The sequence below is a fragment of the Castanea sativa genome, chromosome 5, assembly GCF_040712315.1.
Source record: "Castanea sativa cultivar Marrone di Chiusa Pesio chromosome 5, ASM4071231v1".
Taxonomy (NCBI): domain Eukaryota; kingdom Viridiplantae; phylum Streptophyta; class Magnoliopsida; order Fagales; family Fagaceae; genus Castanea; species Castanea sativa.
In genome coordinates, this window is record NC_134017.1 from 1,026,374 (window position 1) to 1,042,625 (window position 16,252).

General features: G+C 32.2%; 1 protein-coding gene and 1 long non-coding RNA gene across 28 annotated transcripts; both read left to right on the top strand.

Moving 5' to 3' along the window:
* The first annotated feature begins 426 nt into the window (after positions 1-426).
* On the top strand, positions 427-6,737 carry LOC142637021 (uncharacterized). 27 transcript variants are annotated; one of them, XR_012844479.1, is made up of 12 exons: positions 427-596; positions 947-1,062; positions 1,191-1,277; positions 1,675-1,793; positions 2,025-2,198; positions 2,358-2,590; positions 2,782-2,925; positions 3,069-3,281; positions 3,467-3,580; positions 4,593-4,675; positions 4,809-4,906; positions 6,246-6,737. It is a non-coding gene; the product is annotated as an uncharacterized LOC142637021 (long non-coding RNA). The 27 variants fall into 27 exon arrangements; XR_012844480.1 differs by having other exon boundaries at positions 2,496-2,590; XR_012844492.1 differs by lacking the exon at positions 3,467-3,580.
* A 4,873-nt stretch (positions 6,738-11,610) lies between these two features.
* On the top strand, positions 11,611-13,790 carry LOC142634058 (GDSL esterase/lipase 2-like). The gene is made up of 5 exons (XM_075808327.1): positions 11,611-11,914; positions 12,001-12,122; positions 12,580-12,810; positions 12,920-13,175; positions 13,286-13,790. The coding sequence occupies exons 1-5, from the start codon at positions 11,653-11,655 to the stop codon at positions 13,528-13,530; spliced, it is 1,116 nt and encodes a 371-aa protein (XP_075664442.1). The 5' UTR covers positions 11,611-11,652; the 3' UTR covers positions 13,531-13,790.
* The last annotated feature ends 2,462 nt before the right edge of the window (positions 13,791-16,252 follow it).

Here is a 16,252-nt window from a genome sequence, read left to right on the forward strand (position 1 = left end):
TTACCTTGTTTTAGTTTTTTTAATTTTGTTTAATCAAATTAGAGTTTTATATACTTTCGTAGTTGTCTTAGGGTTTCTAATCTCCATAGGTTTTCTTTTTACTATTTAAATGCATTATAGCCTCCAAAAGCAATTTAGTTTTGAGATTATCTATATCTATATATATATAATAGACAAAGCTGAGAGAAAGTTAGTTCCTACATTTAAGGGCGTGCTGACAAATAAGATAACTACCTATTTAAAATTCAGACACATGTACACTTTTAAAAAAAAAATTCGTACGGTGTAATGGTTGGACTTTTAACCCTGCCACGTCTGACCATTAAAAAGAAAGAAGGGTTACGTTAAAAATAAAGTCTGTTTTAAAAAAAAAAAAAAAAACCATTTCAGTTAAAAAAATCCTACCCGTCTGTTTTCATCAGATTGTGTTTAATATCTTCTCTCTCTAAAATAAATGACCTACCGATACTGCGACACAGAGAAAGGGAAGAAGGGGAAAAAGAAATTGGGATCCAGTGGACGTTCGTGCGGCCGGCCATCACGATTTGATCTTCTGCTCTGTTTCATCTCTTTTCTGCAACAAAACGTTTCTGAAGGTCAGCATCTTCCTTTTCTGTATATCTGTTTTCAATGAAAAATTCCTTTCGAATTTTTTAGGGTTCTTCTTTGACTCCTTTTGAAAAATAGATGGGTTGGTTCCTTTTTCTATGCAAAAATTATAATTTCGGGTTTATACTACATGCTTACTTCACATGCCATTTTTTAAAATGTTTTCTATATATGGATTGCACTTGGTTTGATTTTGTATTCTAATGGAAACTACTTACTCCCAATTTAAATTTAAAACTCCATATACAGTTAGATCATAACAGCGTTTTCCAACCAACAAACATAATCTTCCTCTCATCAAAAGATTTTTTTGTTTTGTGTCTTATTGCTTGCATAGTTGCATGTTCCATTCCAAACCAACAAACGAAGGAAAAAATAAAATCCAAAAGGAAGCGCAACAGACGATTCAGACGCTATCCCATTCCTTCTCTACAACAACAGACATTTCAAAAGGTAGGCATGCTTTTTTTTTATTATTATTCAATTTCCGTTTCAAATTGTATAAAACTATTCGCAGATCCTTCTTTGACAATTCACACCTGTTTCTCTTCTATTTTCTTCCAATTTGGGTGATTTACCAGAGGACTGCGTGGCTCTGATTCTGGGAATTGAAGTTGCCCTCAAATTATGAAGTTCTTCTTCGGAAACTGTTCGATAATTCTACTAAGGTATTGCTCTCTCTATCTGTGTGTGTGTGTTTGTTTTCTGTTTGGATGCTGAGACAGTGTGTGACAATTAAAAGTTTCGAGTTTTTAGATATGATTTTTCATTGGTTGTGATGGGGTTTTTGTTTATTAGGAAATAAATATGACCCTGTGATGGGGTTTTCGTTTATTGGGTTTTGAGAAAATGAGGGAAAGAAAATAAATTTTAATATAGAAATCTTAGATTTTATTTTAATTAATTGAGAGGGGAATAAAATTATTTGGTTTTGTTATGATAAAGTTTTGGTTCCTCCCTGATATGGTTCTCTGGCTTATTTGCTGTTTGGATTATTCATATTATATGATTTACTTGATATGGATTTGTTTCTTATGGATTTGTTGAAAAATTTGCTTTATGCAGAGAGTTTGGCTGCATAAAATAACGGCTGGTGTTTGTTTGTCCATTGCTTCAAAAGGGTTAGCGATCACTAGGATAGATGATTGAAGATATTGGAATCATATCCCAATTGAAGAATCTAGGTGTGATTCGTTCAATTTTTTATCCCTCTTTTTTTAGTTTTTCATACTCTCATTCGTTGATTAATCTTAAAATTTTTACTTTTACTTCCACAACACCGTTTGAAAGCCTCTTACTATAAATAAAAAAAATTAAAAGACTCAACCAAGCGTTAGACAAAAGCATCCGCTGTTTCCATTCGTTAAACACAAATGGCCAAAAGAAAAACCCTTACTTGCCAATCTGCTTTGCAGTTTGCACTATGTTCTGTTTCTTCTCTGCATCAGAGTGCAAACTTGCCCACTTAGATTTCTGCCACCAAGTCAGTTTAGAGTCACAAGAGAATGATCATTACATCATTTGAAGATTCTTTAAATTAACCGTTTGGAATAAGCCGATACAGAAGGAGAGAGGACGATAGAGAGACGGTAAGTCTGAAAAGTTAAAGTTTCTTTTTGTTTTTCCTTTTCCTATGTACCAACACTGGAATGAATATGGTTGCTTGGAAATTAAAGTTTTTTTTTTTTTTTTAAATTTTGGGTATAGCTGACTTTGATTTTCATTCTACCTTTAATTTTATTTTTTAGGTGGAAATTGTAATTGGACTAATGTTGATGAGCTTGCATACATAATTGCGGATGATAACAAACATTATGGCATGACATGGGTTGTTTATTGCACCATTTCACTGTAGTAAAACAAAAATCTATTTCACTGATATACAGAGAAAGAGCCTGTAATGCAATGAGAGAGAAATTTGATGGCCCTGCCACTGCCTTCTCGGTCTTCTGCCACTGTCATACTTTCAGAACCATTACCGGTAATTTTGTTCTATCTATTTATTTTAAGTTAGGTGACAAATATGATATAGGAATTAATTTTGTTAAGAGTTGCTTCTGTTTTTCATATCTGTGTCAAATTTAGTTGTATGTGGGTTAAATTATTACTATCTTCTGTAACAAAAACTGAAATGACTTTTCAATTTGTAACATTTGGCTTGATCTGCAACAGAAAACTCCTTTTAGCCTATTTTCCCCCGAAACCAAACCCTCAAAAACCTTGAACCAGAGAGAGCCATAATAGGAACAACTGGTCATGAGCCATAACCACAACCCATCCAAACATCTACAATGTTAACAAAAACAAGAATACAAGGTATGATAATAAATGATTTTGCTCTTTCGATTAAATCTATAGAGCCCAAAAGTTTAATGTTTTCACCTTACATTGCACTTTCTATTAATGAGCATCCCGCTTAATCCTAGATTTACAAGTTGAATGATGTCACTTCTTATTAGATGGGGAGTTCATATGCTTATAGGTGGGCTTGGTAGGAAGCCAAGAAGGTGAGCAGCTAGGTGGATCAAAATTGTTTCTTTTTGAAACATTGTTCAATGCTGCAGACAGTGAGGAATGCATACTTTAATGCTGCTATAGTCAAAAGATTTAAAAAAAAAAAAAACATATTGCTTAACCCATCGATCGTCTGGTCTCTCGCTGACTTGCTATTAGTAAGTTTTGATTTTGTAAAACATTTTTTACTTTTTGAGAAAGAAATTGGCATTAAATATTATTTAGGCCTGAGATTGTTTTTGCTATACATATTTGGCTGAGATTAAGGTATTTTGATTATTTTGGTTTGATTGTTTTTGCTTAAACCTTATGACTGACAACCTTTCGCTGTTTACATATAAAGAGACCGCAACATTTAGAATCAACATTAAGAGAAAGTCGGTAACTGTAAGTCACGCACAGAGAAAAGAGATGGACAACGAGAAAGAAGAAACATAGTATTCCCACCCATTGGCAGGTAAAGCTTTTAAATAAAAAATAACAAATACGGCTTTAAAGTCTAGAATATGAAGAAACATAGTATTCCCACCCATCGGCAGGTAAAGCTTTTAAATAAAAAATAACAAATTCGGCTTTAAAGTCTAGAATTTGGGTTAGAATCCATTTGAACTAAAGTCTTTTGGTTAGAATCAAATAGTTGCTTTAAGAGATTTATTTTATTTTGGGTATTTGTGTTAGATTTAATTTTGTCTAGGCTATTTGTTTTTATAAAACATCAATTGACCCAAATTTAAACTTAACTTTTAAGATAATGTGGTGTTGAAGAACTCGCGTAGCTAACATGTTTTATTCTTTACTCATCACAATTTAAAAAAAATCATGTGTTAAAAAAATCATGTGGGTTGCATGTTTTGTTCATTAAGAATGATGCTGCAGTCCCATGGTTTTTCCTATCTTTGCTAGGGACTGACAAGGATATTTTAATTAGTTCATGCATGTGATTTGTATAGTGTATGTTAGGTATCGTGAGATTAATGTTCATAGTTTCCCTACTTTTTTTTTACTTCTTTTATCTTTATGTTTATTGCCTAAATGGTTTCCTTCTTTTGTTGCTGCCAAGTCCACATGAAGAAACCATGTTTGAATGAGACATCTATAACTGATGAATTTTTACCCTGTCAATCCTATTTTGAATGTACCTATTATATGATTTATATTATTATCATATAAAATATGAGTGGGGTGGGGGGGGCTAAATTGTGCTGCTTCTTCTTTGCTGATTGCCTACTATAAGTTTATACCACATGCATGTTTGAGTCTAGAAAAATCCTTATCCTTTGTTCTGTGCTTTAGGACTGTGCATGATTTGTTGTTCTGTTTTATGTACACAATGCAAGTTAATTTAATTTTTTTGTTTGACTTGATTTCATGCGTTATAATTCAGATCCTCAGACCCATCTTATTAACCAACTTTATTGACATAGTTATATTATAATGAAAGTTGTTTGTTACGTTCTATAATTTCACAGCTCTAACACAAGAGTTCCTTTTCTCTCCCTACTTGGATCAAGCCGCACTGGTTTTTGGTGGACTTAGGAAGAATTTTGCAGGGGTGGGTCATTTGAATTAAGCATATAATACAAAGTTAAATTTAGTATCTATGTTTTTTTTTGGGTTTCTTTTAATGTTTGATAAATTGTGCTGAAAAGCTTAAAACATTATGCTAATGGTTGGAGAAATTGAAGGGAATGATTATAACTATGCATTGTTACAAGGCAAAACAATTGAGGAGGTTAGATGCATGGTTCTAGAAATTGTCCAAGCAATAAAGGATGTTGTTACAGTAAGTTTTTTCTTTAGTAAGCAAAATAATTTATTTTTTGCAAAATGACTTTCTATGATTATTGATTCCTAATTCTCTATTTTTGTGCCATAGGGTCATTAATTATGGTGTTATTTGAGTGGTTATCCCTAGAATCTTCCCAATAGGCTGTTTACCAATATATCTTGCAGTATTCTAGACCAACTATGCTACTTATGACAAATTTTTGTTGTCTGAAGGGATTGATTAATTTCTCAGTAAATCAAAATGATCAACTCAAGCAAGCCCTTTAAATTTTGAGAAAAAGAAAATTCTGATGTTATAGTATATGGTAGTTATTGTTGTGGTTTCCATTGGGTTTACTGTTATTCTCCACTTCTTGGTGAGTCTTATGATTTTGTAATTTTTATAGACTTAAAGTAGGAGGCTGACTGCATTTAAAGTTCTCATCCATCTAAACTGAATAATTATGATTACTGCATAACCATTCATTTTAAATACTCTCATTTTCAGTTTTTGCGGAGGTGATTTTGTAGATTTTCATGCCAATATTTCCTATCTAAGAACAAACAATATACATTGTGGATTAGGTTTGGATTAAATAACCCTTATCCACATGTCTGAACATTGTTTATGTTGTTTTAGAAGATTCTTTTTAATTTTAAAATTTATTTACTTTTAAACTAAGTTTTTTCCGTTATACTGTCCTTGGTTATATTGTAAATAAATAAATAAATGTTGTAGGAATTATTGTTCTTTAGATAGTATAACTATAATTGAGATACAAAATATTAATTGTTCTATACCTGCAATTTAGGAGATGCTGCCATGTAGGAAAAAACCATTTAAAAACAATCACAACGCAAAATCTTAAACAGTGCAGCCCAAAACCATTAGTGCCCATCTTCTATTTCTTCTATCCAAAACAACGTAGCCCAAAACCCTCCAATCCGTCTTCTATTTCTTCTTCATTGCCCAACTCTTAAATAAACCCTTCAAAATCTCATAAATCTCTCCTTAGACCCTTCCTCTGCATCTCCAACATCCCCAACCACCACCTGTTTTCCATTCCCAAGATTCTGCCTCTTAAACCATTTACAAGGTTTAGATTGGCGTTCACAATGTCTTGAGTATCGGTGGTATACACTATTTTTGGCATGCCAACAAATTGGTACTCTTCTGCTTTAATGAAAATTTGGAATTTTTTTTGGGGAGAATACTAAAAAAAATCAAGTATCTGCAATATTTCATTATGCAACACTGATGCTTGAGATGGTAGATAATTTGCAATTGGTTCATTGTGATAACTTTTTATTTCTCCCTCCAATCTTTCTCTTATCATTTGTTTTTTCTTCCTCAGGTCAAAGCTGATTGATTGTGTTATGTGGAATCAGGTTCCATGTGCTTTTCCATCTTGCAAGTTCCTAGATGCAAAATCTCCACATTAGCTACTTTTTGGAGGGAAAGCGTCACAGTTTAAGTAGGACTGACAAAAACAGTTCTGGCTTTAGGCTACTTGGTTGTAATATCTATGGGCTTGAGAGAGGTTACAAAAGGAAATGGACTCAAAGTCCTGTATTTACAAACGCAGAGGAAGGAAATAAAACCACCCAGCAAAGCAAATCGAGCAACATTGAGCATAAAATTTTAGATTGAGTGGTTTCAAAAAGTGATACATTTAATGTAAATAAGACACAAATTAGTCAATTCCCCGATACTGAATACTGTGAATCATATGATTCACTTCCAATAGATTATTGAAATAAAACAAAAAAAAATATATGATTACACAATAGAGAAATATAAGAGAAAAATCGATTACCTTCAAAAGAATAAGGTATGATTGTTTTTATTGTGTCTTAGTTTTTTGGATTTGAGTACTTATAGATGATTTACTTTTATTTATTAATTTTATGAATAGATGATTACATAATAATGGGTTGTTAATAGATTTTCTCTGTATCATTGCAGCTTATTGGGGATTGTGAGCTTTTTATTTTTCTTTTTTGTTTTGCAATTGAAATTTAGGGCCAAGATTAAGACTCAATGTCGTTTTTATGGGTAATGACTTATGAATTGGTTTGGTTTTAGAATTTGAGATTCCCATCTACCATTGAGTATGCATTTTATTTGTTGTAGGTGGAATTTTGTTTTCTTTATATGTTGTGGCTTGATTATTCATTACAGCTTTTTCTTTTTTCTTTTGTGATTAAAAGGTTGGATTCAATGTTCCTTTTAAGGGTTATATATTGGTTTGGTTTTGGAATTTGAGATTCCATACTATTAATTATGCATTATTATTTGACTAATATTTTTCTGACTTTCTATTTCATAAACCTGTAGCCATTTTTCTCTTTTAAACTTTTTGGTTGTAAAACTTTCTCTAATCTCATGGTTTAATTCATTGTGGTACCTAGGAATGGTAGATTTGGTATTTGAAATTGTCTTGCAAGTTTTACTTCGGTGTGATTCATTGTGGCTCTTAGGAATGGTAGATTTGCTATTTGAAATTGTCATGTAATTTTAAGTTGCTTAAAGTTAGATTCTTTTTTTTTTTTTTTTTTTTTTTTTGTAGTCTCTCATAATAGGGAAGTACACACATGAAGTAATTTGAAGAAACTACTTTATAAAAATTTTAGGGGATATTGGACACTACTTTATGAGATTTCAAACGATCCCGCGTATTGCGCGGGTTAAACACTAGTTATCAATAAAAATATAGACTTTTATCAAAAAATTTTATTTTGTGGATTCCAGTTTATCTCTTTCAGGGAAACCCCTCTTGGATTTAAGATTTACTAAATAAATTAGTTTTTATTGCCACTAAAATTCATTTTCGTTGCAATGGGTTTTTTATTTTATTTTTTTGTAGTGTGTTGGCAAAGTCGTTCCAACACCTTGTAGAATAGTGGTGAAGATCTACATTAAAACCACGAGAAACTACTCAAGAAATTGCTTAGAAGATAAATGTTCTATTACCTTGACTGTTACACATTAACTACAGGTTGAATGATTGAGATTCAATAATTCTTGACTCTTGGCACGACTCTAGCTGATTGGTTGAAACCTGAGTAAATTGATTTCTCAGTTTGTGGATCATGATGATTTAGAGGACTAGGGATCGATCCATGCTTAGGGCTTACAAGGCGTATTTAAAGTCATATTAGGTTATGATAAACATAAAAAGAACACCTTGTAAAGAGAACTTACTGCAATGTTTGTGCACCAAAGGTTCGAACACTACAAAAAACGGGGCCTATAGTGGCGTTTGCTATAGTGACGTTTGTAAACGCCATTCTTGTACCTCAATTATAGACCTATAATGGTGTTTATGGAGAAACGCCACTATAGGTCTGCCCTATAGTGGCATTTTGAAACGCCACTATAGACCAATTTTTTTTATTTTTAAAAAAGGCTATAGTGGCGTTTGATCCACTATAGACCAATTTTTTTTATTTTTTAAAAATGCTATAATGGTGTTTGAGAATGCCATTATAGGGCAGACCTATAGTGGTGTTTTTTAAATGCCAATATAGACTCACCCTCTAATGGCGTTCTGCAAATGCCACTATAGCCCAAAAACCAACCAAAAAAAAAAAAAAAAAATTCAATTACGAAAAAATTTATTTTTGGTAATCAAATGGAAAAAGTTTTTTTTATTGAATTAAAATTGTAATTAAATTAAAACTACAATTTTAATTAAATCAAAAGATAAAAAAAACATAAAAAAAAAAACAAAATACAAACAATACTACAGCTAGCCCAACAAATTCAAAATGAAACACAAACCCACCTAAAAAAAAATTCAAAATCAAACATACTCACATCTAAATATTAAAAAAAAAAAAATAGCAACTCCACCCAAACACATTCAGCCGCCATAGATCAACCTGCAAAAATAAATCATCAAATAGATTTTGAATTTTTCACTACTTTCTTGGTTCTATTACCAAAGATATTATCACACTTGAAATTTCTAAACCTATCAATAATAAAAAGCCAAAGAATTCACAAAAATTAATCAAAAATCTCAGAAACCCATGAAGCAAAGTTGACAGTAGACAAAGGAATAGACCAAAACTATTATCAAAAAAGGAATAGACCAAAACAATCATTAATTTAAAAAAAAAAAAAAACTTACTTGAAACTATACAACCAATGGCATCAAACACAATAACACTCTTTCTTTAATCACAAATTCCATAACAGTAGGACCATTTACAAATTTGAAGAAAATTTACTAGTTACAACACCATCTTCAAATCCAAAACCCACTAACATTAACACCACCACAAATTAAATAGGGGAAATAAAATCAAATAGGAGAGAAAGAGAAAACAATAAATCCATGCTTGTAGTGAAAGAAGAGTGAAAGAAGGGAAAAAAATATTGCAATCTAAAACAAAATAACACAAATTAGATAAGTAAAACAAATACATAAGTTTTATTTCTACACAATATCAACATTCCAAAATATAAAACTGTTAGGTTCTAAGACCTTAGGGACTAATGTATTAGAACTTCAATGTGTATTGTGTTAGCAAATCATGATCAAAATATAGAGTCTAGGTTTAGGCTTGCTCAAAGTATGTTTTGTTGTAAAGTAGGAATCGAGTGATTGCAGAAATTATTGATCACATTCTGCAAGGTTCGATCGATCAAAAATTATATTCGATCGATCGAGATTCGTGCAGTTTTTTTTTTTCTGCAGAATTTCCAACTCAGCCCAAGTTCGTTTGACGTGTAGGATTTTATGTTTTATGTCTCATATAAAAAGAAAAACCCTAACTATGTTTTAAAGGCTTTTGATATGCTGTATGTTTGAATCTCTTGTGAAATCTAGAGGTGTTTACTTTCATACACACTTAGGGTTATCAAGATCCTGATTGATGTCAAGAGCTTGGTGATCGTTTCACAAAGAACAGTCAAGAAGATCAAGATTCACAAGTAGGAGAACTTGTGTTTGCAATGAATTAAAGAAAAAAGTAGTCTGTGGACTCGAAGCTGTCACGTGGTCGTGGTAGTAAGTTTTCTACTCGAGGTAGCAATAGGATGTTAGTGGTCTAAGTCTAATTGTATAAACTTCAATTCTTTCATAGTGGATTCGTTTTACCTTGAGGATAGCTAGGTTAAATCCTCCCCAGGTTTTTTACCGGTTTGGTTTTCCTAGGTCATCAGATCTTTGTATTCTTTATTTTTTCGTATTATATTTGTTTTACATATTGTGATTGAACCTAATGTTAATTAACAAACTTGTTAATCAACTTGAGATAATATTAAGTTAATCATACTGTGTTAAGGAGTATAAATCTCTACAAAAAAAAAAAAAAAAAAATTGGAAATGACTTATTGGACAATTCATTTGACAAATAATAAAAACATATAAGAAATTTACAATTTTGAAAATTAATTTTATAATTTATTGTCAACTGTGGTTGGCACTTTATTTCAATTTGAGATATATATGAAAGTTTGATTGTTTACTTATTTATACATTGTCTTTTTTATGAATATCATATCATTGTTAAATAACATACACTCTAGGAAATATCATAATTTATTTTGAAAAACCGTTTATTTTGGACATAAATTGTTAAAAAATACGTCTAAGCATCGATAATTTATGTTAATTTAATACTTTTGCTTTATTATTTTCACACTTGTGAATGTTTCTTACACATGTCTACAATTTTAAATCTATGTTTTTAACTATATTGTAACCAGATTATCTTGGCATGCACATTGTTATTTGATATCTAAAAATCTTTACTCATTATAGAATGCTCAATCATTTATCTTTCAATTAATTTGCATACAGTTATGTAAATGTCTTAATTGTTTCCTTAAAGCTCATAACAAACAATTAAACCAATATTGTCTTACTTTTTTTTTTTTACTAAAAAAAAAGTTTTAAAAAATGGTTCGGGTAGGGTCAGGTTGACCCACAAAAACACGGTTCAACCCGTTTTTGCTTTGGGTCAAAAAATCAGGTTTAGGTTAGGTATTCTCAGATCGGGTCGGGTTAGAAAATTCTGACCCATTTTGCCATATCTACATAAAACTTCCAAGGTAAACGTAACATCTTTGAATTGTCTTATACTCTTACTAGTTGAACAGCATGTGAAACAAATTTCTTGATGGGTGGACTGAGACAAAAAGATGGTTGAATTGAGACAATGTCATCCTAATCTTTATTAACGGAATATGGAATTGAGACAAAAAGATGGTTGAATTGTATCATTAGAAAATAGAACTTAGAGCATTAAGACTTTGAACTTAGACTTTTCAAAGAAAGATCCAGTCAACTGATGTCTTTAGGATATTTATTAATTGATTATTTTAGAAATGTTTTATATAATACTACTTTAATGGAAAATATAAAAAGTTGTGAAAAAAATATATTTTTTCTTTTTTCATAAAAAATTTACAAAATATATTTCCTAAATCAATGCTATAGAGCATCCGTTAACTTTTCCCTTAAAAAAAAAAATATCATTTGTCATCTTTAAAAGTCCAAGGTACTTGCAGGTAGACTAATCAAATTGTGAATGTAGTCAATTTGAAACAGATATACCAATAGCAATTGGCTTCCTATCCTATGAAAATTCAAATAAACCAATAGCAATTGGCTTTCTATCCTATGAAAATTCAAATGAAGCAACCGTTCCTTTTTCCTCACGTAAAGCACACATCAAGCCGCCTATAAATGAAAATTGCAACTAAAATGTTATGCACATAAAAAAAGAAAAAAGTATTAAATATTTAACATGATGGGTTTAAGGCTTCACTTATGTTTCTTGGCTTTGTTTTCAACCCTTTCAATCTCAGCCCACGGCCTTGGTACCCTTTGCCTGCCAGAGGAACATGTTGCTTTATTCATCTTTGGAGATTCATTATTCGATGCTGGAAACAACAACTATATCAACACCATTACTGATTACCAAGCAAATTATGAGCCATATGGGGAGAACTTTTTCAAGTACTCTACTGGGAGATTTTCTGATGGCCGTATAATTCCAGATTTTATTGGTAAAAAATGCTGCTATGTGTGTGTCTTCTTTACTATAGAATCTGAATTTTTGCTATATATATTAACAATTTTTGATTTGTTTCAGCTGAGTTTGCAAATTTGCCGTTCATTACACCGTATCTACATCCTGGTTATCATCGATATACTGATGGGGTAAACTTCGCATCTGCAGGAGCTGGTGCTCTTGCTGAAACTCACCAAGGAAAGGTATAATTTAAATAAATACATTAATAGGATTGACATCTTGATCTTACTCTCTAACTCCTACTACTGGTTGCAAAAATTCTTTTTTGTCCAAATACTACTGGTATTGGCAATTGTGTGTCCTAAATCCTAATATGTTCCATCATATTCTCTTAAATAGAGTATTATGTGTTTCTCAAAAAAAAAAAAAAAAAAATTAGAGTATTATGTTTTGGGTAAAAGACAAATGTAGTATTATATTAAGTTCTTCAATTAAATTTAATACACATATATAGTTGTATACAATTTAATTCTTCTTAGAGAATATATTATTGTTTGTGCTTTTTTTGGTCAATACAACCTTTTATTTGAATTTAATTAAGGAACCTAATGTATATGATTGTACTTAAAATTTACTAATGTTTTTATGGCATAAGCTTTCTTGAAGGAAATAGTTTAATACCTTTTTATTTCTCAACAGGTGATAGATCTAAAATCTCAACTGAATAATTTCAAGAACTTGGAGAGTCTTTTGAGCAAAGAACTCGGTGATGCAGAAGCAAAAAAATTATTGTTCAGAGCTGTATACATCATTAGCGTGGGGAGTAATGATTATGCAGTCCCTTTCACTAGGAATTCTAGCATTTTTCAATCCTACACTCCAGAAGAATACGTAGACATGGTGATCAGCAATTTAACATTTGTGATCGAAGTAAGAAAAATTAACAGTTTATTTAATAATTGAAGCAAGTATATTTTACTTATCGTCTTCCTTTACCTTATAGATTGTTTATACTCATAGCTACATATTGATTTTCTAGGAAATATATAAGAAAGGAGGAAGGAAATTTGGGTTTCCAAACTTGTCGCCATTGGGTTGTTTACCATTGGCAAGAGCACTAATTCCAGGAAACACAGGTGCATGCAAGCAGGAACTTACAGCCCTAGCAATATTGCACAATAAAGCACTCTCTGAAGTCCTCCAGAAGCTAGAGAATGAGCTCAATGGATTCAAATATTCAATAACCGATACCTACACTATTCTTAGTGAAAGAATAAATAGCCCTTTGAAATATGGTATGTCATGACCATTTTCATTGTATAGAATACTTAATTATATATTGTTAAAGTTTGTGTTTTAGTTATATTATGTCATTAACTGATAGCATTATAACCATGTTGTGAAGGTTTCAAGGAAGGGAATATTGCATGTTGTGGAATTGGTCCATACAAAGGAATAAATAGTTGTGGAGGGAAGAGATCAGTTAAAGAGTACGAATTATGTGAGAATGCTAGTGAATATTTGTTCTTTGACACTGGTCATCTTTCCGAAAAGGCCTACCAGCAATTCGCAGAGCAAATGTGGAGTGGAACTCTCAATGTCACAGGACCTTACAATCTTAAAGAATTGTTTGAAGACAAATGGGTGTAGATTTGATAAGCTTTAAGTGAATCATAGATGTTACTACTAAAATTTAAATAAAAAAGTAAGTATGGATCTTATTTTCAAACTAAATTTAATAAATTGGTTCAATAGTTCAAATCGTCATATTGTGTAGACAATGTAATTTTTTTTTTTTTTTTTTGTAAGGGTGATCTAGCTAGTTCATCGTGAAGTATGACTATAGTGTAGCAGTATTATGTACAATATTTTTTGGTTTATAATAAATATTTTATAATTCAATTATTTTATTTCAATCTTTTAAGGACATGCATGCAAGAGGCATCTAAGAACATCCACATCAGTGGAGGTAAACACATTATCATATGAATATGAATACAATAGTGGAATGAGATTTTTTTGGGTGAGTATAAACTATAAATAAATGGTGTTTCCACCCCAGGTGTTTGAATTACATGTATTTTCTATTATAAGTTACATTTTAGGTTCAAGAATATGTGAAGTCATGGTATGTAGTGAAAGTGATGGTCATATTATGATTGATAAGTTATTATTAGTTTTGAGAATAAGAAAGACGGAATTCTAATCGTATTCTAGAAGGGGAGAGAAAAGTGACTAATAGTTTGAAACATATACATCAAAGTGCTTTGAATATTGTTGATGCCCATTTCAAAAGCAAATGAAAAAATTTATCAGGACTAATGGCAGGACAAATATCATCACATATCCAAGACTAAAACACAGAATGTTTAAATTTCATTTTATGACAGTTAAGATGAATGTGACTGGAAACACCACAAAAGTGACAAACATGAACAAATTTAGGAACATCAGTATTCCTAATAGCAAATTTAGTCTCAGATTTTGGTCTTTGCCTCAGCAAAAAACAATTTAGTCTAATATGACCAACAACACCACAAAGGTGACAGGTTGGCATAAAAATAGATTTCTTATGCACTCTAGCAATTTTCATAGACTTAGTTAATTACCAATGGAGAGTTCAACATGCATCAATAAGATCAACAAAAACGTTAGCATCTTCTTTATTCAAATTATCTCAAATATGAGAAGAAAGACACTTAAAATTATCCATGACAGAAGGGATTAAGGATCTCACTTAGGACGTTAATCCTATCAGAGTGAACATGCTCTAATACCACTTATTTGTTTGTTTAGATCCCTTAAAACAGATTGTTTAAACCTAGTTGTCGGCGCTTGGCCTCGAGACGGATAATTGTCATCGGGCCTTTGTTTGACCACCTGCTGTGGTAACGCTCCTGTGCGCGGGGTCCGTTGGAGGCCCCTCTCGAAATGATGGTGTGTGGTTTGCGCAGAGCTTCGGGTGCTCTCTCTTTCTCGGTGGAGGAGGGTAGGTGTCTACCTTTGGTGGTGTGGTGGGAATCTTGGCCAGATTTTAAGGGATTACCAAAGGTGAGTGAAGTCGCCACCAATTATTGGGTTTTTCTAAGGTGTGATTTGGCTACTTGTTTTTAGTTAATTTTATTACCAATCTTAGGCTAAGAAAAAGAGCATTTTTCCAAATCTAATATGGATGGTAAAAAATATTGATTCTTGGGTTCGGAAGTTTGGTTACGTGTGGGGAAGGTGTTAGGCACCCCACAATGCCTGTTCAAGGATAGTCCTTTATTTTGATAAAACCTAGATTTTCGGAGATTGGTAGTAAAAACATGATTTTAGCATTGGCTTTTGGGGCTTTGCATGCATGGGGGTTTTGAGGTTTGGCTTTTGAAAGGGTGTGGTCCCAATCTATGCTTTCTTAAGGCATTCGGGCAAAGTACCGAATTTCCACGGCAAAAATCCGTGGCAGAAAATAGACATTGCTTTGCCTTAAGTGACATGGATTGTGACAATCACACTGGAAGGAGAGGAGCAGGAATACATATACATACATCATGCATAATGTTGGCCTATAGATCAGGAAAGTAAATGCCTACATCCCTAGAGCACGACCCGATATATAGGTGTAGGAAAGTAAACAAGGGTTGCCATACTCTAGAGACGATGATGAATGGTACACAACATGATATACCTAATACAACCCATCTAAGAGAGGAAGGAGGGAGGAAGGAAAGGGATTTAAAAGAGTACATAACCAAATGGGAGAGGCTAGACTCCTAAACCTACTAAATATAGCCACTCAGCTCATATTTACATGCTTGCATTTGTGCTTTTTTTGCTTGCGCTTGAGAGACCGTACCCTAGCTCCATGCGTTCTCGCTCCATGTGTGTACATGCAAAGGCAAAGGCAAAGGCAAGAAACCAATAGACAAGCAATGGAAGGAAAAGATGCATAGATATATGAAAGGGGCATAAAGCAAATAAGCATAATAAACATGGCAAGCAAAGAAACAAGAAAACAAGCAAACATGCAAGAAAGCAAACAAAAGGTGGTGTCCGTGAGAGACAAATGTAGGTTTGGATTAAATGTCCATAACTTCATTGTGTTGAAGCATGGACGACACACTAGCAAGAAAGACCCATGCATGGACATGTAAGTAAGCGTGTAAAGATGCATAGAAACATGTGGATCTAGCTAAGCAACACATGAGAAAGATAGATCTAGGCACAAACACATGGCATAAAACATAAAGCACGTAGATCGAGACAAATAACATGCGAACAAGCCTAAAAGAACATGGATCTAAGATAAGAATATGCTAGAAGCAAGATAAAGCAAGAATCATGCTAAGAAAAGCAATAAATCATGTTATTAAAAAAAAAGCAAGATAAA